The 27608-nt window shown below is 44.7% G+C and overlaps 1 protein-coding gene across 2 annotated transcripts; it reads right to left on the bottom strand.

Annotated features, from left to right (window-relative positions):
- Positions 1–12103: 12103 nt before the first annotated feature.
- On the bottom strand, positions 12104–26251 carry IL10RB (interleukin 10 receptor subunit beta). Of its 2 annotated transcripts, XM_075432674.1 has the most exons (7): positions 26126–26251; positions 23549–23672; positions 22034–22203; positions 19711–19877; positions 16784–16934; positions 15090–15247; positions 12104–12861 (listed from the first exon to the last, which is right to left on the bottom strand). In XM_075432674.1, the coding sequence occupies exons 1-7, from the start codon at positions 26172–26174 to the stop codon at positions 12649–12651; spliced, it is 1032 nt and encodes a 343-aa protein (XP_075288789.1). In that variant the 5' UTR covers positions 26175–26251; the 3' UTR covers positions 12104–12648. The 2 variants fall into 2 exon arrangements, with proteins under 2 accessions (XP_075288789.1, XP_075288797.1); XM_075432682.1 differs by lacking the exon at positions 15090–15247 and having other exon boundaries at positions 12700–12861.
- Between the last annotated feature and the right edge of the window lie 1357 nt (positions 26252–27608).

Below are 27608 nucleotides of genomic sequence, written 5' to 3' on the forward strand. Positions count from 1 at the left end.
CAAATCACTCGTACTATCTGAGATGGCAAAATTTGATCCAGACAGAGTATTTCTGTGGCTTGCATCATCTTCTTTTGTGTGATAACTTTTCAATGATTTCCTTTTCCAAGGTGGTCATCAACAGGTAACCACAATGTCAGTTTTGCTTGTTAAAAGCCAGTACCATTAGCGTCTAACTGTGCTTATGAAATGAAGATGCTATTGATTCCTGTAAATGAATGATTGTATACGTAGCATTAGCCAACTCAGGGATGTAAAAGCTGCAAACCTGCCCTATCGAAAAGACTGATGATTGAGAAGAAGCTGATACCATTACAGTGAAGGCCGTGGACTAGAGGTTGTGGATAACCATGTCCTTTGAAACACAGGGCATCTAATGTTATCTAGTATGCTACAGGTACCTGTACCTAGCACAGTTTCTTTGAAAAAAAAAAAAATTATGGAGTGGAGTGTTTGAACAATCAATGTAATTTTAGTTTCTGGTTTCTATTATTCATTTATCTGGATCAATAAATATGCAATGCAATAAATATGTAACACAGAAGTGTATTTATTGTGTGACAGAAATGGGTGAATAATAGGCTAAGTACAACTCTGTGTGGGCCATCATATCTGTCATGATCATCATATGACGTAGTCAATTGACAGTCAGTGAGGACAAAGCATGTTGTGTTGAAAGTAACAAAGTAGGACATAATCTGTGAAATATTGTCAGCTTCACCACAACTTCCTGTGTGATTTTGTGTAAACTGATTGCTCTTTAAGACAAAGGCTGTTATTTATCCTTTTTTCTGAAGCTGTAAAAAAAAAGAAGTCAGTGTATTAGTATTGCTGAAGTACCTTTGAAGTTACAACAAGAGGATTTCAAAGCAACATTCAGCATAGCTATTGTACTGTCCGTGCTCTTTGATAAATGGAGTGAAATGACAACCTTTTATTGGCTCGTAAATATTAGGAATGCTATTTTCAGGAGACAAGATTTTCTAGTGGCAGTCACCTTCCTGTTAGTCTGCTGTGAACAATTCTTTTGTAATTTTCTAATATTGATGTTGACTGGTGACACTCCTAACAACAACTAGGGTGCTCCAGGTTGGCAGTCTCCTTGAGAAGGAGCCCAAATGACATATTGTTATATCCACAGGATTAATGGCTGACACCAGACAGGCCTTCGCTTTGTGCCTTGCTGATGCTGTGCTTCCCCAGCTGAGGAAGGCACACCATTTTACGGGATCAAACAGGGCCAATACTACACAGCTCTTTCCCATCAAAGATGAGCATTACTGGAGACAAGCAGCAGACTTGTCCCACAAGGGTCTCCACCCTGTCCCAGGGGTGCTGGGTTTGCTGTACGTGTGCAGACCATGTGTGCAATGGATGCACACAAGGTTCATTGTTTCGTGAAGTGTCACATTTTTCTGACGCACATGCACTTACAGAACACTTACACAGACACCTATAGCAACCATGCTGCTTCTGTGCCTGCAGCCTGTTGCTGCAGAGATCTGAGCAACACCTGGAAGAAGGGTGAGTAGGAACAAGCTGCTGCTGTCAGAGCGGTTCATATGGCCTCTCTCAGCTTCCCACACACCCACACGCTCTGCAGACCAAGGTAGGGAGCCCAAGGCTGTGGGCTGCGGCAGCAGCACTTGCTACACGATGAAAGGAGGGCTTTGGACAACTGAAAATTTTGGTGGCTGAGAGCGTGTGGCTGTGAGCTCTTGGCTAGCACATACATGAAGTGCTAAAAGCTGAGAGATGTACTCAGTACGGTTTTTTCCAGTCTTAGTGGGAGGAAAACTATGCCCTTTAAAGTTAGGAGTTGGCTGTAGGAATTATGCAAAATGTATTCTTGCAAGATGTAGGGTACTGTGATACTAAAATTATGAGTTTGGTTAAAAAAGACTGTAAGGCAGAGCTGATCATGATAAAGTCTGCTCAGCTATGAAAGCCTTGCCAGAAGAAAAAACAGAATTCCATTCTGCACATCAGTAGTGAGCTATTACTGAAATAAGGGATGCATTATGGTTGAGCCTGTAGAAGATAAATGCATGAATATAACATGATGCTTAAGGGGATATAGTGTTGCCAGGCATTCCTGACCTTGAATCAGATTTATTCTATGATAATTTGTTATCTTGTGCTCTGACAGTTTATAGGGAAACATTTTTATAGCAAGTTATTTATGTAAACCACACTTCACCGTAACCATTTTGCGGTCTAGATCATGAACTACAACTAGCTTACTAGTTTATTACTGGTAGGAATATTTAGTAACCTACTAAATATGCCGTAATATTTACAGTTTATATTCTAGTAAGTTTGAATGCAACTTCCTCACTAATATTACAGAAGAAAAACCAGAAACTGGTGTTGATACAATCTGTTAGAAGACAAGCTCTATCTCCAGTACACCAGCAGCCAAACAGAAGAGAAGACAAAGAGTGCTCCTATGATCATCAGTGTCCATACAAAAACATACGTGTGATGGAGGAAAATAAGCCATGCAGGCTCTGCTGAGTTTATTTCAGTTGGCTGACAGACAAAGGAGAAATCATTTGCTTGTTTCTACTCATGTCAACTCTGGAACAGGATAAAAGAAGCAAATAGAGCATTTCATCTTTTTTGGAAAGCATAGAAACACAAGTTCAGGAAGGAAGGACCTTAGGGAGTGCAGTGGTTCATTGTACAGCCCCAAGGCAGGATGAGTTGTAACTACCCCCTTCCAAATGGACATTTGGTTTTAGTTGTTGGGGTTTTTTTGTTGTTGGTTTTTTTTTTCTTTTTTTTTTTTTTTAATATGCCACTTCTCAGGCAGTATCTCCTATACTTTTTCTGTTTTCATCATTAGAAAACTTCTCCTCATCTCTGTCTTGTTGCAGTCTTGTAACTGCTTTCAGGTCTGTCATGGACATATAACATCGATTACTGCATTTCCTGTTTTCAGAAGCCTTTCACATTTTTGAAAACTGCCATTATGTTGCCATCAGACTGCTTTTTGACAGACCATGTAATACCGTCTTCCTTCACAAAGCATGTTTTTGTCCTCCTCCTGACTTTTCCCAGGACTGGATATAGCTCTCCACATGGCCTTAGTAGTGCTAAATAGCAGGAAGGATTATTTTACATGTTTCATAGTGTGGTTTGTGTATTCTGTATGGCATTTGCCTCTTTCATAACAGTGAGACATTGACTTATTTATAGTTTATGACCCACTATAAGCCCCACATTTGTCTCCCTTCGCTTAGACCAATTTTCCTTAATTTGTCTGTGACAGTGTCTTGTAAGATATTATGAAAAATCTTCCTGCAGTCAAAATATAACCTACCAGTTCTGCCTTGTGCATAAAATTCATTGACGGTCACTGAAAGGAATTAGATCAAATTTTTGTTAATACATCGATATTCTGCAGCTGAGCGATAGTTTCTCTACATAGTTTTGGAAGCTAAAAACATTACATGTGAAGTGTGTATTAAAAGAACCCACCTGGTTCTTTCCCAGCACTGTGTTTGGACATTTGGGCTCTATTTCTACGTTCCTTGGACAAAGTGCGGTTGGACTGCTGTCCTCACATCAAATTCCACTTCATAAAAGTAGATGACCTCCCTGGCCCTTCCAAATAGCATGGCATGAACTATAGCAAGGCTACAGCTGAGGAATTTTTCACAAGTAAACTCTCTTGTTAATGTGAACAGGTATGTATCCATGCAATGCAAGTTATTCCTTCATGTTTTAGAAGCAATTTGCTTTCGAGACTAATCTTATTGGGACTGGATTATTTCACATGGGGGAAAGCTACATCACAGCAGTTCAATCCAAAACATTACAATATCCCTTCTCATTCTAATTTGCACTTCGATCTGACCAGCTGCTCTGTGGCTTTTATCATGGCAATAATCCAGTGATGGGTTGTTATATCCCTGGTTTCTGATACTGGTTCCTGCATCTTTGCAGGTTTGTAACATAGTGGGAATTTCTCCCTGACTTTTGCTGGTATTGTCCAGGACACGGTTATAATTTGAGATGAAAACTGATCAGCTAACTTCGGCCTTCCAGGAGTGCTTCTCCTCTACCTTGCAATCCCTGCCTCTTTTTCTTCTACAGCTTCTTAAGTGGTAACAAATTCCTCCATGTGGTCCAGGTGTCCTGTTCAAGGCTTCAGCCACCAGCAGAGGAGCGAGTCCTCTAGGGTGAGGAGGACAATGCCTGACACCAGTCTTAATCTTTTTATTAATTGGTCTAGCAAGCTGCCCTTTCTCTTTAGGAAAAATATGAGCAAGGTCTTGCTTGCAGGAGAGGCTTCCAGAGTGGTGAGCATGAGAGTTGGAAGGCCCCAGTCCCTGCTTCTGCAGAGGCTCCACTGCAAAGACAAGAGCTAAAATAATTTGCTTCTCTAGCTGCTCCCATGCTGGTGCTGAGACGACACACCATTTGCCTGCTCTGTACACCCTTGTGGTCTTGCCTTTGCTGTATTCTTGACACACTGCGCTGCAGGCAGCATTTTATCATTTTTCAGAAAGGAGCAGGACACAGTGAGCTAGGCCAGGCTCAGAGCTGGAGTGATAAAGGTGGTAGTGCTACAACACAGGATTTTATTAGTAAGTGTATTTCAAAGGAGCGGTGTCCCCCAGGGCTCAGTTTTGGGTCCGGTCTTGTTTAACATGTTTATCAATGATCTGGATGGGGGGATTGAGTGCTCCGTCTGTAAGTTTGCTAATGACACCAAGCTAGGTGGGAGTGTCCATCTGCTGGAGGGTAGGAAGGCTCTGCAGAGGGATCTGGGCAGGCTGGATCGATGGGCCGAGGCCAACTGTATGAGGTTCAACAAGGCCAAGTGCCGGGTCCTGCACTTCGGTCACAACAACCCCATGCAAAGCTGCAGGCTTGGGGAGGAGCGGCTGGAAAGCTGCCTGGCGGAAAAGGACCCTGGGGTGTTGGTCAACAGACGGCTGAACATGAGCCAGCAGTGTGCCAAGGTGGCCAAGAAGGCCAATGGCATCCTGGCTTGTATCAGGAATAGTGTGGCCAGCAGGAGTAAGGAGGTGATGGTGCCCCTGTACTTGGCACTGGTGAGGCTGCACCTGGAGTGCTGTGTTCAGTTTTGGGCCCCTCACTACAAGAAGGACATTGAGGGGCTGGAGCGTGTCCAGAGAAGGGCAACGAGGCTGGTGAGGGGTCTGGAGAACAAGTCTTAGGAGGAGCGGCTGAGGGAACTGGGTTTGTTTAGTCTGGAGAAGAGGAGGCTGAGGGGGGACCTTATTGCTCTCTACAACTACCTGAAAGGAGGCTGTAGTGAGGCAGGTGTTGGTCTCTTCTCCCAGGTAACTAGCGATAGGACGAGAGGCAATGGCCTCAAGTTTCATCAGGGGAGGTTTAGGTCGGATATTAGGAAAAATTTCTTTACTGAAAGAGTAGTCAGGCACTGGAACAGACTGCCCAGGGAAGTGGTGAAGTTGCCGTCCCTGGAGGTGTTTAAAATACGAGTAGATGTGGCACTTCGGGACATGGTTTAGTAGGCATGGTGGTGTTGGGTTGACAGTTGGACTAGATGATCTTAGAGATCTTTTCCAACCTATGATTCTGTGTTTCCCATATTAGTATTTTATTCTCATATTCATGAAGTTCTAGAAAGACTCTTAAGTTCAGTAGGATACTTACATCGTCTTTGTAACTATGTTACTCACATAGATTGGAAAAGAAAGTCCCTGCTCTTCGGACCTTGCAATCCACTTTTAAAAAGTGCAATGTAAACAACAGGAACTGGGAGATGGGAGTAGAAATGAGAGACAATATTTGAGTGACATGATGTCAGAGTCAATGGGAAAATGGAAGAGCTAAAGTTATTAAGCAGATTCTTTGGTCTGCTTCTTTATCCAAGGTGAAATCCTAGCATTAGTGAATGCACTTCAGATGCTGCTGGAGCAAGGATTTCCTGTGAAAGATTTCCTCAATGGTTTCTCATTTGTCTTTTTGATATCATTATCACTCTATACCTTCAGTCTTTTACAGTAATTGCTTGAAAGTGTGCAAAATTAACTTAGAATCATAGAATGGTTTGGATGGGAAGGGACCTTAAAGATGATCTCATTCTAACCCCCCAGCCACGGGCAGGGACACTTTCCACCAGACCAGGTTGCTCAGAGCCCCGTCCAACCTGGCCTTGAAGACTTCCAGGGAGGGGCAACCCACAGCTTCTCTGGGCAACTGTTCCAGTGCCTCACTGCCCTCACAGTAAAGAAATTCTTCGTTATATCTAATCTAAACCTACCCTCTTTCAGTTTAAAGCCATTCTCTCTTGTCCTGTCACTGCATGCCCCTGTAAAATGTCCCTCTCTGGCCTTCTTGCAGGCCCCCTTCAGGTACTGGAAAGCTGCTCTAAGGTCTCCCCAGAGCCTCCTCTTCTCCAGGCTGAACAGCCCCAGCTCTCTCAGCGTTTCCTCACAGGAGAGCTGTTCCATCCCTCTGATCATTTTTGTGGCCTCCTCTGGACCCGCCCTGACAGGTCCATGTCTTTCCTGTGCTGGGGGCTCCAGACCTGGACTCAGGACTCTGGGCGGGGGCTCAACAGAGCGGAGCAGAGGGGTAGAATGATCTCCTCTACCTGCTGGCCACGCTGCTTCTGATGCAGCCCTGAAAGCCTAGGTGCTGCGAGTACGCATTGCTGGCTCATGTTGTGCTTCTCATCAACCAACACCCTCAAGTTCTGCTCCTCAGCACTGCTCTCAATACATTCTCCACCCAGCCTGTATTTGTGCTTGGGATTGCCCTGACCCATGTGCAGGACCTTGCACTCGGCCTTGTTGAACCTCATGAGGTTCATACAGGCCCACCATGGACTTGTGCACCTTCAGGTACCTTAGGCAGTCTCAAACCTGATCTTCTCCTACAGTGGGCAGTTCTTCATTCTCCCAGTCCCTGCCTTTGCCTTCTGTGACTTGGATGGTGTTGCTGGAGCACTTGCTGATGAAGACTGAGGCAAAGAAGTACCCCAGCCTTATCCATATCCCTGGTAGCCACATCTCCCATTTCCTTCCAGAGAGGGCCCACATTTTCTCTAGCCTTTCTTCTATCACTGATGTACCTATAGAGCTTTTCTTGTCGCCCTTAAAGTCCCTGGCCAGATTTAATTCTGTCACGGCTTTAGGTTTCCTGACCTGATCCTTGGCTCCTTGGACAATTTCTCTGTATTCCTCCCAGGCTACCCATCCTTGCTTCCACCCTCTGTAGGCTTCCTTTTTGTCTCTGAGTTTGTCCAGGAGCTCCATGCAGCCCTCCTGGTATTTCTGCCTGACTTCTTTGATGGGATGCATCGCTCTTGAGCTTCGAGGAAATGATCCTTCAATATTAACCAGCTTTCTTGGGTGCCTCTTCCCTCCAGGGCTTTATCCCATGGTACTCTACTGAGCAGATCCCCGAAGAGGCCAAAGTCTGCTTTCCTGAAGTCCAGGGTAGTGAACTCGCTGTGCGCCCTCCTCGATCACTGCCCTAAGGATACTTAAGGAAACTCAGGGAAATCCAATTTGTAAGGTAGAAATAAGAAAGGACTCTGTATTAGGAACTACAAATAAGCCACTTCCAGTATATTGCGTGCAGCCACTAAGCTAAGCCTGTTGATTATTCACAATACTTTCTGTAAAATAGCCATTTTCACCTTTCTTTTTCATGACAGTGCATATCAAGGGAAGGAGCCTTGATTTGCACAGGCACTCCATACCACTTACTCAATAACCAATGATTACTAAAAAATTACATTTTGCAAAGTAATAATGGTTATTTCCCGACCTGCGTCAGAAAAAAATGGGTAACTTAATACCACAAATTCTTATGCTGTATTTCTGGTTAAGAACCTATTTAAAAGCTTTTTCTATAGCTTGTCATGGATATAGAGTTAAAAGTTTCTGAAAGCCTTTCCGGCTATGGTGTTCAGTGGCCAGCCAGCAGATGCGGATTTGTGCTCTGCAGGCAGCCAGCCTTCCCTGATGCCTCCAGGAGGGGCTGGGGAGGGACGACGCCAAAGCTACCAATATAGACAGATAAAAGAAAAATGTGGAGCTGGTGGGCAATCACACCCCTAGTCCCTTGGTTGGCTGTGGGGTCTAGTGTTCCCTTTCTCCCTGCAATGCTCACTCCAGTGCCTTGACCGGAACTTGCTAAACTCCTGTTCCTTCTCATACTGTCTTACCTTATAGCCTTCCGCTGTAATTTGTTTCGTTCACCACAAGCCTAGACTGCTTTCCCTCAGTTGTCCCCACTTCTCCATTCCTTAATCATCTTCCTCTGCTTGGCGTTTCAAGTCTAAAATATTTTTCCAATAACTCCCTGGTCTTCAAAGTAGTCTGTCATACTCATCACTGCCAAAACACCTGGCACGCTGTGCCAGAGTTAGCAGCATACTTCCATACTTTGCAGTTTAAATTATAACACAATCAGAAGTTCATCTATTTTATTGACTCATTTTCATTGTACTCTCCACAAGCTTAGCTCAAGTTCAACTCTTCTTTGAAGAGGCACTAGGTGCATGTACTGCCTGGGGTACCCATGGGGCCATGCAGCCCCATTCGGGTACGGCCAGAGACTGCACCTTGTGCCCAGGCCTGTTGGCTCATTTTACACATCCCCGTGAAGCTGTGGCTTTTGTGGCTGAAGAAGAGGGCTCTCGCCTAAAAATGCTTTCCTCTGAGGACTCAGTTTGGAACAGGAAGACTTCTGTGGCAAACCAAACTTTAGGTCAGTCCAAAGAAAAAAATCTGAATTGCTTTTAGGAGCTCTTAGGAAAGGTTGACCTTTAAAAATAAAAGTCAGCTTTAATTCCTCTCAAGTGGCACTGCGGTATCTGACCTTCGCCATGCCTGGCCTCAGTGCCAGTCACAACTAAATCGCCAACTTCCCTGCAGAGCGGAAAGAAGGAACGCAAGGTGTCTGAAAGGTATTTGTATGGACTAGCCTTGCCCAAGAGGAAAACGTGGCATAGTTTTTTTCTATAGTCTTCAAGGAAAGAGATGCTCTTTCAGAGAAGGATCCGAGGCAGCTGCCTTCTGAAGGAGCTACTGTCTTGGGAAAACCCGGGGGATTTGCCTTATGGGGCTAGAATTAAAGTTTCTGAACACATCACCTCTTGTCACTTAGTCCTTTTATCTAACTGTGACTGATTTACTGGGTCTTAGCCCATTAAATAACAAAACACTGGAAAAACCCGAAATCCCCAGGAATAGCTCCTTAGTAATGTGTGAGTAAAAGCTGTAGAGATTAATGGCTTAGCTGAGTTTTAGTTGGGTTAATACGAAATGAGGTGAACAAAATACATCAGAGGTGAGAAGTCAGAAGTGAAAAATGAGCTGGGCTTTCCCTTTTCACAGCGCTGTGAATTTTTCCTATCCTTGTGGCACTGCTCTGTATTTGCACTTCGCATCATGTGCCTGAAATTTTACATAAAGTTCTTTCTACGTGGAGGAAGAACCTCGTCTGTCTGTGGCAGGTTCCTCCAACTGCTGTGGATCATGCCTGGAGGTGAACATGCTCCACGTTTACCTCAAGTCAGGTCTCAACGAGGACCACATGTAGGAACTCTGAAGTACAGCTTAGCACCGTCTTTTTAGTCATAAACCCTCCTCTGGGGTCAGAAGAGTGAAATTTAGCAAAGAAAATAGGAGTCATCCAAGAAATGCCTTGCCTGGTTCAGCAAGCTGCATCTGTCTTCTAACCGTCACCAAACGTACAGCTTCCCCGTCCTCCTCGGGGTGCGTTGGACAGCCTTGCTGAGACTTCCCAGTCCTGCACGCGTTAGCTGCAGGCCTTCCCCCTCTCCTGGCTGCTCTCATTACACGCACCACATCCGCCTGCTTACTTAGGCGGCTTCTGTCTCTCCCATCATAGTGATATCTGCATCCCGTACTCCTTGTTGAAGAGATGAGGGAATTATAAGGACAATGCAGCTAAGCGATTTAACCTGAGGTGAGAAGTCAGCAACGAAGCATTGCTCACAGTCCTCCGCAAGGTCAAATCATCATTTAAGATTACGTTTGAATTCCTTGATAAACAGGAACAGAAACAATGCTTTGCTGCACTGCACAAATACACGTTGCCGGATGCTGATACGACTGTAGGGAGAACAGACAAGCACCAGCCACCAGTGTTCGAGTATGCCCTGACTACAAGGTTAGCTCTACGTGAAGTAAGACACCTGGCACCAGATAATCGAATCGGGATTTCACAGAATGTCTCCCTGCCCTTTCCGGATGTTCTTTATTAAATACGTTCTGCACTGGAGCCTTCATTTCTGTTCTGTGTGGCATATAATCTCCTAACTTTATCTACCAAGTTATCTGCATTACAGTAACGCTAGCAGTAGTGCAGTCTAAGCGCTCTGTCAGCTGATGTCCTCAGACAACTGGACCGCAGTATGACTGAGCGTTGAACCTTTGCTAGCATCGTAGAGATTTCTGGACTTTCCGGAAACTCCGGTGACCTATTGTGACGCAGAGCTGGGGAATTCATTCCTATTTTATGCCAGTCATGGTGCAGCTGGAATCTTCATATACTTTTCACTTTGGAATTTGCTATATAAAGGCTTTTTGATGACGATATAGACAGTAGATTAAAGGCGGGCTCACACAAACTTGAAACAGCCGCTTCTTTGAAGACACCACGTTTTGCATCAGAGAAGAGCCAAACAAACAAAGCGGTCAGGCAAAATCCTTCCTTTCCCACTCGTCTGGATGTGTTGAAAGAGGAAGCAGCATTCTGAGAACAGAGTCTTCTCCTCTGCTCTCATGTGACAGTACAACAATCGGTATTGGCAAAGACACAAGGGGAAATGCTTCCTCTTTTTAAATATGGGGAAGCCAACCTCTCAAAATTTCAGAGATGATGCTCCTGCACACATTCTTCCTGCTTTAATCTAAAATCTCTGAATAGCCAAGATTATTTTTTTTCAGCCCCCCAGTCTGGCTTACCAATGAACCTGAAATGAAGTGGCACAGCACACGGGACCCCCTTATTGGTGCCCTCATCATAACCTTTGAACCAGCTGACTGATTTCAGCCACATTTGACAGACAATTCCTGCTTGTCCATGAACATCAGCCGCTGGATAGATGAAAGCAGCTCCACTGAAAGAGTGAGGAAAAGGCAGGCAAATTTCAACCCTCTTCTCTTCCAACAGCAGCTGGCCAGCCAGCTAGCACATGCATTGGTCATAGGAGCCATGCTACACATTTTTTGCCTTTCTGAAAACAACAAAGAAAAGGAATGTACAGAAGAAGCTGCTACTGCGGAAGGAGGGATAGGCAACACACAGGGAACTGAATTTTTACAGTGGAGAGGTGTACCAGACACAGCACATCGGCCTTCATTAGGATCAGCATTCACAGAGCAGCTTTGGTAAGAAGTGAAGAAAAGCACCACTGAAACAAGATACCTTAAAATCTTCCCCATTTTTAACTTATCCCACATTAAAACAAAGTAAGATGAAAATTCAGAAGTGCAGAAAAAACGTGTGCAGATTCCATATAGCTGGGTGGTACAATGCCCATTTTCCTTATGTTTTCTTCCTGTAACAGTTCCCAATAAGAGAATATTCATGCATCAATTAACAAACCTCAAAATCATAGCCAAAAATTTTGCAGTTCCCACACCAAGTTACGGTTTGCGCACAACTTCATTTGCGGCAAGTTACTTTTGCTGACAGAATTTAATTTTTCACTCTCATGTTGCTGTAATGTCACACACAAAAAAATCTGCGTCACTGATAAAATTAGGGCACACTTCATGCCCCAGTGTTGGTGTGGACATAACCTTCACACACACAAACATGGCTACGCAAGGGAGATTGTCTTCCGTAGCACGGGAGCCACATCAACCTGGATTTACTTTGTTTGAATTGAGAATATGTATCAGCAGACAAATAAAATGAACATCTCTTTTAACTCCCACTTTAGCCGCAAAGTCTTCCACAGACTTCAGTAGACTCTGGGTTCGGCAGGCAAAATTTCTTCGCCATAGAAACTGCAGGGCAGAGCAATACCCGACCATAGAGGGCTATCTGGCAGTGCACTGGTGTGTTCCCATTATCCTTTGCAATGAAGGATGAATAACACCTCGCGATGCAAAAGAAACCGAATATTTGTGTTTGGTTTATTCATACCGTCATAATAAATTTACAATTTTGCATCAGGTAAAAAAATATTCAATAGAAAGATTATGCCGCTAGGGATATCCTTAGGAAAAGCACACAATTTCTCATTAAAAAAAAAAAAAGTCAGATCAGGTCTTTCTTTACAAAATATTATTTTCTTTTACAAACCTTATACAATATGCCATTTGGATTAGCTTTTGCAATAAATAGTTCACTAAAGTTAAGTTAACTAGCATTATATATATATATGATATTTGCTTTTTAAATTAATGTCATAATACAGTCCTAGGTATTGCTACAAGTGAGCCACTACAAACAGTGGCAAAAATTACATCTCATTTAATTCCTCATTTATAGTCAAGTTTCTTGTACTTTAAAAAAATAGTATGATTCTATCAAAAGTCTGTGTACACATCGTCATATATGACTTTTTACTGTCTTAAGAATGCAGCAAAAGGAAGATAAACTCAACAGCCCTTCTGCTTTTCTTCTGGTCAGAGTGAAGCACGAGGAGTGCATTCAGGCCTTTTCTGAAGCTGGTACTATTCTTGAATCAGACTCTTCTTGTTCAGAGTCCTGAAGGTGCTCTGTTGTCTTGCTGGCCTCGTCCCCTGTCTCATCGCTTTGATTTTTGGATTCTTCTGAAATGACAGTTAGCTTGTCATAAAAAAGATGCTCTTCTGGTGGGAGTGGATAAAAAAACTGCGAACCACTGTAAGGCTTGCTCAAAAACTGTGAAGGAAAGAGGAAATGAGAATTAGGCTGCATCAGCCATACCATCCTGTTTGCTTAGAAATATATTGTTTTCCACACATCACTTGGCTTTCTCAATCCTTAGAATTCCCAGAGTGGTGACAGTGTAATAACCTCTCTGCTCGCTTTAACATCCTGTGCAAGGCTTGGAAGCAAGTTGGAAGTGCCTTTATTTGCAAGAAGATACCCCAGGGGTTGGTGACTTCTTTGGAATATAAACTTTCTTTAAAAAATTAAATACCTTGGTATTGTTTGGAAACAAAAACTAAAGACAGTGACTTGACTGTAGGTGAAGGAGTTCACAGAGAGATTTGTCAAATAGCTCCTAAAGATGTAAATTGTTCCTGCCATCTCAGAGAGCCGTCTGCTCAGACATCAAATAGTGATGCTTTAAATGTCAACATAAACCATAACGACTTCGTCAAGCAAAGGAGAGGGAGGGAGATTTGTGGGGCTATGCCGTTCTGTGAGAAACACGACTTAATTTTAGTACTGAAATATCACAACTTCCTCCCACTCCCTGTTCTATTGATAACACGGAACCGGCCTCAGGAATCCACATGTGCTTTGCAGGATGTCATGACTGTATTTTGAATGTCAACACAAGAACAGCACACCTACTCAACGCACTCATAACATGTCAGCCACTCATTTTGGCAGCTGAAGTGGCAGTTCCTTTTATTAGTAGTAGCTGGAGGAGCACAACTGCATTTTATCCTTCTGACCTGGCCTCTGTCTATTACTTTAGTGGATTTTACAGAAGAAACAAGCGGCTCTATCAGGAGTCCTGTTTACTGTAATTACAAAAATAAATACTAATATTATTACTATTAGACCATTTTCTAGCAAACTGCAATTTGAAATGTTCTGTCAGTAACCGGCAATCTCAAATGCTCATGTAGTGAAACCACTGCCTTTGATACATGCCATTTTAGCTAAGCATGAATGACCTTTGATTACTGTGATTAACCACTGTAACCCACTAACACAAAATGAAAATTCTCCCTTTCTTGTGAGAAACCTGCGAGCAAAATGAAATTTGCCCATATCCTCTACTGACCAGAGCAATGCTACCTTCCCCAGAGCTGAGCTCCAGGTTCAGCAAACTACTGCGTGCTGAGTGTGTGCTCAATTTAAGGCACAAGACGATTGCTAAGTCAGCTGCAAAGCCTTCGTCTGCTGATCTCTCAATGAGTCAAAATGAAAGACCTGAGAGAAACTGCAGGAAGCTTAGAGGAGTGTAGGTTGCTAACTTCAGCCTACATAACACTCCAGATAGCCTTGTTTCTTGGAGGAGATCCCAATGCAGCCTTTTGAAGTTGCTATATGGGTAAGAGGGTCAGTGGTATTCCCCAATAGTAATGGCTAACATTCACCGCCCCGACTTCATCGTGAATTTTCAGATTTCACTATATTCTTTACTGAAGTTAAAACTCATCACCATGCTTGCAAAAGCACTTTGTTTCAGGAGAACAAATGGGCAATTTTAAGAGATGAGATTCTAAAATGAGATAGCAGAGACAGATAGCTCAGTTGTTCACTATCTAAAAAGAGGAACTGAAGGTTAACACCTGTTATTCTCTCACTTTATAACGAAAGAAAACATCCTGTTTCTAAGCCATATAAAGCTTCATATTATAAATCAGGCAGTTGCTTTAGGATTAAAAGTCTATGCCAAGTTTCTAACTTGTTCTGCTTTTAAATATTTTGGACCATTCTGTGCAGAACGATTCAGAATGACAGTATATGAGTTTATTCTACATCAGTATACTTCAAAAGGAAGTCTCATTTCCCTGCTTCCTGCTTATTCCTATGCAGCGCCACAGAATGTGATGAAAAACCTGAGGTAAATATTAAATGAACTAACTTCCACTACCTTTCTCATACTGGAAAGTACTGTCCTTTGTCAGCTTTTTCCCACAGTTCATGACTTCATCATTTATGCTAATTTGAATGGCTTTTTATGTTTGGCAGAAGAGCGAGTTTTACCATAGACAACAACTATATAACAACAGGTAACCAGCGTTGCTACTTCTAGTCTAAAATCCCCTCAGAGCCATCTGTAAAGTGCAGAGTACTAACAATCAGGTGCAAATGGAAGAAGGCAAAATAAAAGAAGCTCTAAAGGTTTTGGCATAGAGAACCTTTGAAAGGCAGGTGGCTCTGCTGAAGAGGATGATTTTAATTGTGTTAGGTAGAAAACAAACCTCTTTCAAGTGTTGTGGGAAAATATATGAAGGGCAGAAAACATGTCTGGTGAGTCGATATAGATACAAAAAGGAAAAGAAACAAACAGTAACAGATATTACGACGACCAACATTGATCCTAGAAGAACAGTCACAATTATCCACACAGGAGTTACACCTGCAAGAGATAAGAAAAAAAAAACAACAAAAAAACCCCTTGTGATTATTAATTTCTGAATATATTATTTTCAAATTATCACTCTCTCTATGGAATTTAAAAAAACAACAAACTATTACAAAATTGTAACCGCAAACGTAAGTCTTTGTTTCCAGATGCAGAATACCTCTTAGCTCTTAAATTTTTAGTCTGAATAGGCTGAGGAAATTCTTAATAAAGTAAGCTTACAAGCCAAGCCACGCCACCATATTTAGACATTTACAGTTATACGTACTGGTGAGTCTGCATCCAATAGCAGGCAAATGATTAAAGCAAAAAAGACCAACAGAACCATCCACAAGGTGATATCAAGTAAAAAAAAAGCTATTGTACACTCTTTGGTGTTTCAGGACTGTAGGAATTGACACATAACACTACCAGAGTATAGGCTTTTGCTTTTCTCTTAGAGAGATCTATAAAAATTGCAGCAAAGACAGCAGGGGACAAAAGTCCGTAAAATTTGAAACTACCGAGCCTTTAAAAAAAAAAATGTCATGCATGGGGATTTCATAACAGGCAATGGGAATGACATGCATTCATCACTGTATGAATGTTTTAAGCCAACCTATGCCTGCTTAAGCACTGTGCAGCCACGAACTAACAAGCAACACCACCACCAAACCCACCTGCAATTCATCTGCAGTGCACACAGGTAATACATATGTGGGAAAAAAATATGAGGAAACATTTTATGAGGAAAAACATATGAGAAACAGGTTAGCCCAGTAGCTTCCCCAGGCTTCCCCATCAACTTGTGTCTCTGATTTTCCACGAGTTATCTGAGGGTGTAAGTTACCTGAAACACACATTATGCCTGTGAAAAAGACACTATCTAGGACTCTGTCCTTTCCTTTAACTAGGGACATACAGCTCCCTGCCAAGACAACAGGGTCAGACCATGTGGTGGTTACTGCTGGACTCCATAGACAATGGCTATGGTGATGTGACTGGAAAGGGCTTTTGGTACTTTACTGCCTTCAAAATGAAAAGGAAAGCATTGAGACAAAGAAATTGTTTATACTGATGATTAATAACTGCTGTGTGTCACAGAGAAAGGGAGGCTAGGCCATGGTGCATGGCAGACACTGGCAGTATTGCCACAGATGAAGATGACTTCAACACAGGGTCCAATTCCTTTCTCAGTTACAGATATGTGGAACAAAGGCTTTCACAGGATAATGAATACAGCTCATGGTAACAGAAATTCAGGCACACAGCATGATCAGTGAAGAGCCTATGCTCCATTTAACTGATTTTCAGACCTCTGCAGCAAAGTAAAGCATCATGCCATTGGTGCTGTACTGCTTGTAGTTCTCACTTTGTTTCCAGCTCCTTCATGCCAAAGGTGCACACCTATTAACCATCAAACAATAGTGAAATAACAAACACATCCATTTTTGGAAGGTTTACACGTTACACTGATTTTCATTTTGAATGGCTTTGCACATTTCCTAGTTCCCTACAGCACGTGCCCCCTTGTGATGCACCAGGTATTACCGTTGTGTGTTGTCTGCTCGCAAAGCTCTCCGCTCAGTCTCCCTGTTTTGTTCCACTCGGGGATAACTGCTTGCACTTGAATACAATATACTGTCCACGGCTCCAACTGAGATAATATTTCAGAGTTATGTTTAGTATCTATGTGAGTTACCTAATAACAGAGAAGAATACAGAAACTTTGAAAAGCACGAGTCCAGCGAATGGACTAGCTAAGAAATTAAAATTACATTTAGTAGGACAAATCCTAGCAGTTACAGCTGCAACGTGAACAAAGCTTGTAAAGGCAGAACGAACTGCCCCACTTGTGTCACACAACTGGTAACACCGCAGTGATTTCACCTGTGGTTGGTGGGAGACCACTCACACCACTGACTTTCTGGCTGCTTCTAGTGGCATTAATGAAGTTTCAGGCTGAAGAGTCCTACAGAAACGTGACAGTGAAAGGAGATCTGCTTGCAGAGAGAAACAATTGCCTAACCAGGTGAGATCAACTAAAAGTGCTGTCACAGACAAACATAATTTAATTTGAAATGGAGCAAGTAGCATGGATGATCTAGACAAAAGAAAGAAAAAGACAAAGGCCTGTGGAAGCTATTAGGCGACAAACAGCAGACGCAACTTGCTGTTTAGAGGCATGACTGGTTATGTCTCTAACTACACAGTCCCTACAGAGTACAGGAATCCCTACTACATGCTCCATTATGGAGTAACAGAGTCTTTCTCGGGGTGAGAAGACTCCATGCCCAGGTTTCAACATTTTGAGCAAGCACCCAATTCAAAAAACAAGGTATGAAGTTACATAGTCTATGCTTTTTGCTTCTTTGATCCCTATGTAAAGGTACAGATTTTCTTGATTTACAGAAATCTAAAAAAAAGCTAAATCAATTTATAGAATTTCTAGATGCTAGAATCATACAATCATTTAGCTTGGAAAATACCTTTAAGATCATCGAGTCCAACTGTTAACCTAACACTGCCAAGTCCACCACTAAACCATGTCCCTAAGCGCCACATCTACTCGTCTTTTAAATACCTCCAGGGATGGTGACCCCACCACTTCCCTGGGCAGCCTGTTCCAGTGCTTTATAACCTTCTCCGTGAAGAAACGTTTCCTAATATCTAATCTAAACCTCCCCTAGCACAACTTGAGGCCATTGCCTCTCATCCTATCACTAGTTACCTGGGAGAGGAGACCAACACCTGCCTCACTACAGCCTCTTTTCAGGTAGTTGTAGAGAGCAATAAGGTCCCCCCTCAGCCTCCTCTTCTCCAGGCCAGCAGGTCGAGGGAGGTTCTCCTTCCCCTCTACTCTGCCCTAGTGAGGCCCCATCTGGAGTGCTGTGTCCAGTTCTGGGCTCCCCAGTTCAAGAAAGATGAAGAGCTACTGGAGAGAGTCCAGCGGAGGGCTACAAGGATGGTGAGGGGACTGGAGCATCTCTCCTACGAGGAGAGGCTGAGGGAGCTGGGCTTGTTCAGCCTGAAGAAGAGAAGGCTGCGAGGGGACCTTATAAATGCTTACAAATATCTGAAGGGTGGGTGTCAGGAGGATGGAGCCAAGCTCTTTTCAGTGGTGTCCAGTGACAGGACAAGGGGCAATGGGCACAAACTGAAGCACAGGAAGTTCCGTCTGAACATGAGGAAGAACTTCTTCCCTCTGAGGGTGACGGAGCACTGGAACAGGCTGCCCAGGGAGGTTATGGAGTCTCCTTCTCTGGAGATATTCAAGACCCGCCTGGACAAGGTCCTCTGCAGCCTGCTGTAGGTGACCCTACTTCGGCAGGAGGGTTGGACTAGATGACCCACAGAGGTCCCTTCCAACCCCTACCATTCTGTGATTCTGTGATTCTAAACAGTCCCAGCTCCCTCAGCTGCTCCTCATAAGACTTGTTCTCCAGACCCCTCACCAGCCTCGTTGCCCTTCTCTGGACACTCTCCAGCCCCTCAATGTCCTTCTTGTAGTGAGGGGCTCAAAACTGAACACAGTACTCCAGGTGCGGCCTCACCAGTGCCAAGTACCGGGGCACCATCACTTCACTGGGCCTGCTGGCCACACTATTCCTGATACAAATACCTTCATTTCTCATAGTTTGGGAACTGAAAACCAGTCTGGTTTTTGGGAAATGATGGTCTCTCATTTTCTGGAATTGAACGCCAAAGAATTTTGCAGGGTAACAAATACAGATCAGAATTGTATGTAGTGGAGCCCTATTATATGAAAATTGTACTGATGTAACACTAATTACACTGTGACATATCTTCCAGTAAACAGCTTCCATTTTTCCTTTAATAGAACTCATGACCCTATAATTAGTATATTATTTATGATCTTTCTCCATGCATTTCGTATGGAGAAGTTTTTTTGAGCTGAGTAACAGACCTGTCTGTGGAAGAGGCTGTGCACAAGAGGAAGAAAGTGAATTACAGCTGACAGAAATTGAAGAGGTGAAGGCGACCACAGTTAATATAAGGCCCCAGCCATAGCGGTATTCAAAGCCCAGAGTCCCACGAAGAGCACAAATACCTGAATGATGTGAGATCTAAGCCAGCTTATCGCCACGATCACAGATACTGCTGATGTTACAGCCTCTAAGTTTACCCTTGCTTGCATGTGTGTAATACAGAGATTTGGTAGGGCAGACTGCATCACAAACAAATCATCATTCAGCTGAGGGAATAAACTCTTACAACATAGCAGTTATTTCTAATTATGGAAAAAGCACATTATATCCACGCTACTGTTTAACTGCACAGCTATCTGCCATTTGCTCTGAATACCAGCTGTAGTGACTAGACTTTACACTGTAATTAGTAGAGACACTTTTTTACTTCAATACTGTTAGCTATCAGAACTTCATCAGTACAGTATTTTGCCAAGAAAAGCATCTATCAGTGTCATGGAGTCACAACATGCAGGAAGCAGAAGTTACCTCTGTATCGCTGCCTTTCTTGCGGTACAGTATTCTGTAATTCCACGAGCCGTAGTACTGCTTTAGAGGCCACTTGTCACGTTCATGTTCAGCAAAAGGGCCTATGAAATCCACATGCAGGGACCCAGACTCAGACTTCACTTTCACATCAGGTGGCCCAATGACTGCTGTATATTAGAATGGTGGAAGAGAAGAAAGGACTGAATTGAGTTTCACACTGTTTCCAATTTGACATTTTTACACAACCTAGGACAATTCATGCTTTAAATAATTTTATCGATTAGAAGTAAGTAATTTCCTTTCACGTCAGGCATAAATAAATCCTTTCCTTCTAGAACTGGTCTAGAAAGAGATTTATTTTTGCAGCTAGATGACAGGTATTTGTTGCAGACTACATTTCCCACACGCTAAATTAACTCAGTTCCCTTTTGCCAGCTGTGGTGACTCCTGGCAGAGGAAGGACTACTTCTACAGGTTGTTACTCACTTCTCTTTCTGGACCAAGCTGTTGCAACATCTGTCTTTTCTGAAGGACCCTCTAGTGAAGTGTTTTAATGTTTCTTTCATTGTGATTGCTTTGAAAAACTGAAGCATTTGAATTATTTCTTTGTGTCTTAAAGACTGAGCTCCTTAGACTGAATACCACATTCTCATATTTTGAAAATGGCCTATCCTTATTATGATTTTGTGCCACTACCTAAAGTAATTCTTGAGTAGCTTAGTTATCAACTACATTGTGTTTGCAGTGAGCTCTCCATTAAAGCCTCCTATAATTCCAACCAAGAACTGTGCCTTGGCTGCCTCTACTAAAGTTCTGCCTGGCTACAGCCACATTATCGAGTGTCTAAGAGAGGAAGAGCTCAATATACAGACAATTTTGCATTCCTCTAGAAATCTGTGTTTCTTTAATTAAAAAAAACCAGAAAAGAAAATCTACTTGATGGACACACATTCACATAACGCTCATGAATATGCTGAACTTGTGAAAAATAATGTGAGGAGGGTCTTGGTTACTCTGGTTTTCTTCGGCTCTTCCTACAATACAGTGTGGAATTTCTTACAAAAGCACTAGCAGATATAGTAACACAGAAAGGAATATCAGATATTTTTATCATGATGCCCTGCTCAGATCAGCGATGACAACATTAAAAATCCTCATGTCCTGCTCAGAGATTTGGCCAGTTGGCCACTACACCCAGGTCTTTCCTTCCAGGTAGTTTTACAAACAGATTTTCTCAGTTCAGGAACAAGCTACCTTTCCAAAGCCAAGCCTGCTCCGAAGGCCACATGATTTTTCAAACACACGTCAAACTACAGCTCTGTTAATGATTTACACATTTGCCCTCTGCTCTGAAAATCCATCCATACTTTTTGTATGACACTTTTCTTTTGGCTGCAATTTATATTCACAATGTTGTGGGTTTTTTTTTCCTGTGCTATGTTTCAGTGCTTCTGTTCTGGGCAGATTAAATTACATCAACATTATACTTTTGGAGAGAGATAACCAACAAAAGCATTTTGAAAAACACGGCTGTAAACTATAAAATTACACTCTGAAATCCAAGGAGCAGAATGATGAAATTCAAGCAAATGAAGGAAGAACAAGAAAGAATAGAATTTAAAGTTTTTCTCAAACATGTAGCACAAGCTTCCTGCATGGTTTTGTATTAACAGCTGTGAGGAGAAAAAAGCCTTGGGTAACATTAGCGATATAATCTAAAATAATTTGACTTTTGCTAAAGAGTGGAATAAGAACGTACAAAACAAGGGACATTCTGGTAAAAACCGCTCCCTCATTCCCAAGCTCAAGTGACAACAATGTGATTAACATCTCTCTGTTGTGCACTCTAATGGAAGGCAGTGTCTAAATCATCTCTCACAAAAGACTGTAAAGCTTCACTCAGAGAATGGCAATATTGTGCAATGAAGATTTGTTAAGTAAAAATTAATCTTTCTTTGTGAAATTAATTAAAAAAACAAAAAGAAAGCTTTTTGCCTGACACAGCAATGAAGAAGAAAGTAATTGAACTTATTTAGATACATAGGAAGTCTGAATCCTTGAAGAAAAGCTCTCCCTGGCTGAAAAACATAAATGATCCTTATTTTAAGGGAAAAATATGCAGTTTTTGAACCTCCTCAAAAGATGTTTCAAGTATCTAATTTCTGCCTTCAAGAAATGAAAGTGTTACAACTAAGATTCTACAATTCACTGTAATTAAATTTAAAAATGGTCTGCATGCTATAGCTTTTCCTATAGAGACAAATTGTAAAGGTGCATTAATAGCAGACAATATTTTTTTGTGGAAGGTAAGAAAAAGGCTTACTGTCATCCATTGGCTTAAATCTGACGGTCACCCAGTCTGAACAGTTATTTTCTGACTCTGCTCTGACCTGTAAAATGTAGTCTCCATACGCAGAGAGAGAAGAGATGTCACACTCTGTGAGTGTCAAGTTTGTGCTCACATTTTCATATGTGTTTCCAGGGAAATTGATGCTGTATGGAAGAGAAACAAAATGCGTATGATGTGTAAATTACAACTGACTAAACGTCTTTCCTCTCAGTTAACTGGAGAAGTGGAATATCTGTTTGTTAATACAACCAGTTATGACTCAGGAACCAGAAAAATCAGATCAAGTGTATAAGAAACATCATCACTAGTGTGGACACACACATTAAACATTTTATATGCATCTATAAATCTGTAATAAATTTAGAGATTAAAATTATGGTTCTGTAAACAGATGCCCTTTTCTTGACAGCGGTTACAAAACTTGAATCAACACAAAGCAGTTACCAGACAAGTCTGCGCATATTAAGACAATATCGCTGTGCACGGCTTTGCTGTCTAACTCGGACTTTGTTCACAACTGTCTTTAAGATATGTGTAAGGAAAAGCCAGAAAAAATAGAGCCTGAGAACTGACTGGGAACTGTATAATATATGATATTCTTTCTGTTTCGCATTAAAATCCCACCTAGGAACACAGTGATCAACAGGTAATTGCCACTAGAACTCATAAAAATCTTCTTTTTTCTAAGATGGCTCATACCCTTGGTTTGGGGATTTCTCCTCAGCAGGCACCTGCCTGTGGGTGCCACCATCTCCACTTTACATCCTACCCTGTCTTGACCAAAGAATTTAACCTTCAGCGGAAATGCCAGGCCTCTGGCCCATCACATGGCTTCCTCGCCAAGCACGGAAGTGGGCAGGGAGCTCACCACTGGGCTGGGGAAGCGGTCACCTTCGTTGGTACCACCGCACAGACCACTTTTCCCCGACAGGAATGACCAACTTGGAAGGACGCAGTGGCAAAACCAAATCACAGCTAAATCAACCCACCAAAACCGACAAAAGGAGACCTCAGAAAACGTATCCTAAGTTCAAGGCACTGAACGGATGAGCCACCTGCCTGCAGTTCATGGGGCAGTTCCACTCAGGGCACAGGCACGCCAGCTGCACTGGTGGCAGAGCACAGAATGCTGCTGGAGTGAAAGACCACGTACAGTCCTAACAGTCAGGAGGACTAAGGATCTTGAATTGCAGGTAACAGCTAGTGACAGAGAAAAACCACACACATAGCTAATAACAGCTGATGTTAAAATGTGTTTCTGGCTCCAAAAACAGTATTCATGAAGCTGCTGTGGGTGTGAAATGTGCACAAAATGTCCCTGCCCTGTTCTTTTATCTCAGAAGATAAGCCTCTCACAAGCTAAAAGGAAAGGACAGCTACTGATCTTCCTATGAAAACGGAAACAAATCACAAACACAGGCAGCTGTAAAAGGTGCATTAAAGACAGCACAACTGCCCCCCCCCCCCCCCCCCCCCCCCCCGACTTACCTCTTTGATCGGACAGTGTAACTTATCTTCCCTTTGTGAAACCGAGGTGCATCCCACTGTAAAACGCTACGAAGATTAACTGAAGTAATTCTTGCATTTTGGGGCTTTGGCACTATTCCAGATACTGTGGGAACAATAAAAAACAATCAAACATTTCAGTATGCGTTCCTCCAGCAACTTCTCAGTCATTCACAACTTCAATACAGCCTTCTTTCTCTTCCTTGCCTCAGACACTTTTTTTAAAAAACAAACGTTAATATAATTAGTTTAAATCCTGATGTCTATCCTTCCTTCTGAGCTTACGCAACAAAAACAAATTAGCCAGCACAAATGACTTCCAGTAAGTACAGTCTGTATGATATCATTGCTTACTATGCATGACTGACTTGTCAAGACTTAGGGCCCATCAGGCTATGTGCATGAACTCTCACTGAGATTGCCAAAATAAAATTTTTCTAAGTAGCGCCCCAGTAGCACTCTTTTTTTTTTTTTTTTAATAAGAGGAATATGAACAGTCTTTCTACATATACCTGGGTACAAGACTGAAATAACAATAAAAAAATAATCCACCATAAGCATGTTTATATCATCACTGCATGGCTTAGCATTGCCATTTAAAATGCTTTACTGTTATTAAACCACCCTCCTGAAAAAGTGATAAGCAAGAAGTACCTTCAAAGGCAAGAGAGCTATTAAATATACCGTACAGATAAACGTATCAATTGGCACTCATCACAAGTGATAAACATCATCATTTTGCTTTACTGAAACTGAATAAAGGAAACCCAAAAGCAGTATTGATCAACAGTTCATTACTATTATGATTTAATTATTTTAAAACAATTGTATTGAAACTGAACTAGCAAATATTTTGGCCCATTTTTGCAACACACTTGATCAATGAAAACAAGCTCTGTCAGATCAGATTAGTGCTTAAACGTCACAGGAGAAAAACCTAACAACACATGTCCTAAGGAAAAAAAAATAAAGAACCTATTTTATTTGTCTATAATTGACGCATAAATACATGAAACGAATGTGTCAGTCACCCACCTCTAGCAGACAAGTGCTTTAAATCTAAACCCTGCTTAAGTAAAAACTGTTTCACAGACCCCTTTCCTGCAACGCTACTCTCGCACCCAACAAATCATAGAATCACGGAATGGTTTGGGTTGGAAGGGACCTTACAGATCACGTAGTTCCAACCCCCCTGCCATGGGCAGGGACACCTTCCACCAGACCAGGCTGCTCAGAGCCCCGTCCAACCTGGCCTTGAACACTGCCAGGGAGGGGGCAACCACAGCTTCTCTGGGCAACCTGTGCCAGGGCCTCACCACCCTCACAGTGAAGAACTTCTTTCTGATGTCTAACTCAAATCTGCCCTCTTTCAGTTTAAAGCCGTTCCCCTGTCCTATCGCTGCACGCCCATGTAAAAAGTCCCTCTCCAGCTTTCTCATCAGCCCCCTTCAGGTACTGGAAGGCTGCTGTGAGGTCTCCCCGGAGCCCTCTCTTCTCCAGGCTGACCAGCCCCAGCTCTCTCAGCCTGAATCAACCCAAGGGGCTTCACACCGGAGAAGCAGAAGGTGCCCGCTGCCCCGCGCCCAGAACCGGAGCGACGCCGTCACCCTGCGCATGTGCCGTCACCCGCGCCCACCTCGGGCGCCTGCCTTCGCACCTCTCTGCCCCTCGCAGGGCCGTGCCAGAGCCCAGCAGGCACCTCTGCCCTCCCGCTCCCCCGCCTTCGCACTCCCAGGAACGCAGGACGCCGAGGGAGATGGGCGCGGGGAGCGGACCGCAGAGGCTCAGCGCCAACCACCCGGCTGGGAACGCACCTGCCCAGCACAAGGCGCCCGGGCTCTCCTCACCCGCGCGGCGCGGTCCTCGCCGTCCCGAGGGCGCTGCTCGCTCTGCGGGGAAGCTCCCTCCAAAGGTCCGAGGCAGGCTGGGGAGCTCCCAGCGAGAAGCAGCGCGACGCCTTGGGAGGCTCGCTCCCTCACAGCCTTTCGACTTGAAGAGCCTCCGCGTAAGGTTTTTTACCCGGGTCTGCGGGCCCGAGGAGACGGGAAAACGACACGCCTGCGGGCTCGTCCACGGCTCCCGCCGCAGCCTGAGGCAGCGCCTGGCCCGGGCCGGGCTCCGAAGCGGCCGCTCTCCCGCCGAGGGCTCCGGCCCTCCCCGCAGCGGCACCCGCGCTCCCGCCGCTCGCCCCTGCCGCGCCTGGAGGAGCGCGGTTTGGTCGCCGGGACTCGCGCGAGCGCCCCAAACCGAAAAGGAAAGCTCCGGTTTCCCAGCGCAGACGCAGCCTTCGCGGAAAGCACCCGCGTGGGCAGCGGGAGCCGGGCCCCGGCAGCCCCCCGCCCCTCCGGCCGAGGCCCCCCGCGAAGGGCGGGCGGCCGGGCGGGGGGCCGCCGGCCTCTCCCCGCTCGCCTCACGGCGCGGCGGAGCACCCCCGGCAGGCTGCTCGCTCGCCGTCGGTGCCGCTCGGCGCCTCACGGAGCGGCGGGGCAGCGCGGCTCCGGGGAACGAAGCCGGCCGCCTCCAGCGACCCTTACTCCCGCCCGGCCCGGGCGGACTCACCGCAGAGCAGGAGGAAGCTGCAGACGGCGCCCCGGAGGGCTGCGGCCATGACGGCTCCCGGCGCGGGCCTCCCTCAGCAGCGGGGGTGCCGGCGCCGCCGCGCCACGGCACCGGGCGCTGCCCTGGCAGGCCGGGGAGCGGGGCCGCCCCGAAACCCTTCCGCCTTCCCGAGGCGGGGCGGGGCGGGAGGCGGCGGCGTGCGGCGCTTCGCCCTCCGCCAGCGGGGCTGGCCGCGCCCCGGGCGGCTCCACCAGCCTTCCCAAAGCCTCCCCCTTCCCGGAGGGAACCGGCTCGGCCCCCGAGCCCTCCCTGCAGGCTCGGCCAGCCGCTCCTCGGCGCTGCGGCAGCCCCCGAGCGGTGCCTGGGAGCCGCCCCCGAGCAGCACCGGCATGCGGCCGGCCCGCGGGCAGGCGAGGGGGGGTCGGCCTGAAGCGGAGGCGATGCGCGGCGTCAGCCCGGGCCCCCAGCGCCATCTCCCCGCAGGCAGTGCGAGCGTCACCGGGGGACAGGTCTGGCTCCCGACCTCAGGCTCTGGCCCAGAGCTAAGCCGCCAGCGCCACTGCTTCTGCCGGAACAGTCGGCGTCCCTGAGCAAAGCCAGCACAAGCGTGGGGGAAGAGGGGAGCAGGTTTAGCGTTCGCGGAGTCAAAAGGGTTCTTTCTCAAGCTGTTGCTGTTGCCAACCGGTTCTTTGTGGGGGGTTAATACGTTTGTTTCTGGCCCGTTTGTCACCTCCCGCTATTAAACGAGGCTGCAAGGCAGGTCTGGCCTTCCCGGGGATGGGGACAGTCCCCCGGCCCTCGCTCAGGTGCCAGCGAGGCCCCTGGCCCCACCACCGGACCGACAGCGGAGCGTTACGGGGTCAGCGTGAGCCCAGGTCTCATCCACTCATCCCACGGATGCGTAAATCTGCAAATAATGAACTCGTCACGATCCAGGCTGCCAGGTGCTGAACAGCAGTGCAGCCGCAGAATGTATTCCAGCACCTCGCAAACTACTCTTGGCTATCCTGGCCAAAAGAGCAACTGTCAGCACTGGCAGCCAGACGCTGCTTGAGGGCAGGAGTACCTAAGCAGATCAACACAACATGAAAAAAATTGTTACCCAAAAGCCTTCTCCTAAGGAGTAAATGCTTAGGCTAACTCCTACAGCTTTTCAAAGGCATGCAGGAGCCACAGTAAAAAATTCAGACAGGGATATGAAAGAGTTTCTTCTTATGAAGCACAAATGTTAAAGTACACTGCAGTGTCATTTAAATGTCATAAAAAGATTTTAAAAAGTGTAGTATTCAATAATTGCACATAATTATATTAAAAAAATTATACAAAGGTATATGTAATGCCTCGATTCACAGTAGGGAGAACTCTTGTAAGCTGAGTATTCTCATCTTTGCCCCCATTGTTTACTTCACTTGACCAGCTTTCTCTGCACAAATGTAAAATCAGCTCATTGACCTGAATGCAGCAATCCACCCAGCCAAACAGG

The sequence above is a fragment of the Opisthocomus hoazin genome, chromosome 1 (genome assembly GCF_030867145.1).
Source record: "Opisthocomus hoazin isolate bOpiHoa1 chromosome 1, bOpiHoa1.hap1, whole genome shotgun sequence".
NCBI classification, from domain to species: domain Eukaryota; kingdom Metazoa; phylum Chordata; class Aves; order Opisthocomiformes; family Opisthocomidae; genus Opisthocomus; species Opisthocomus hoazin.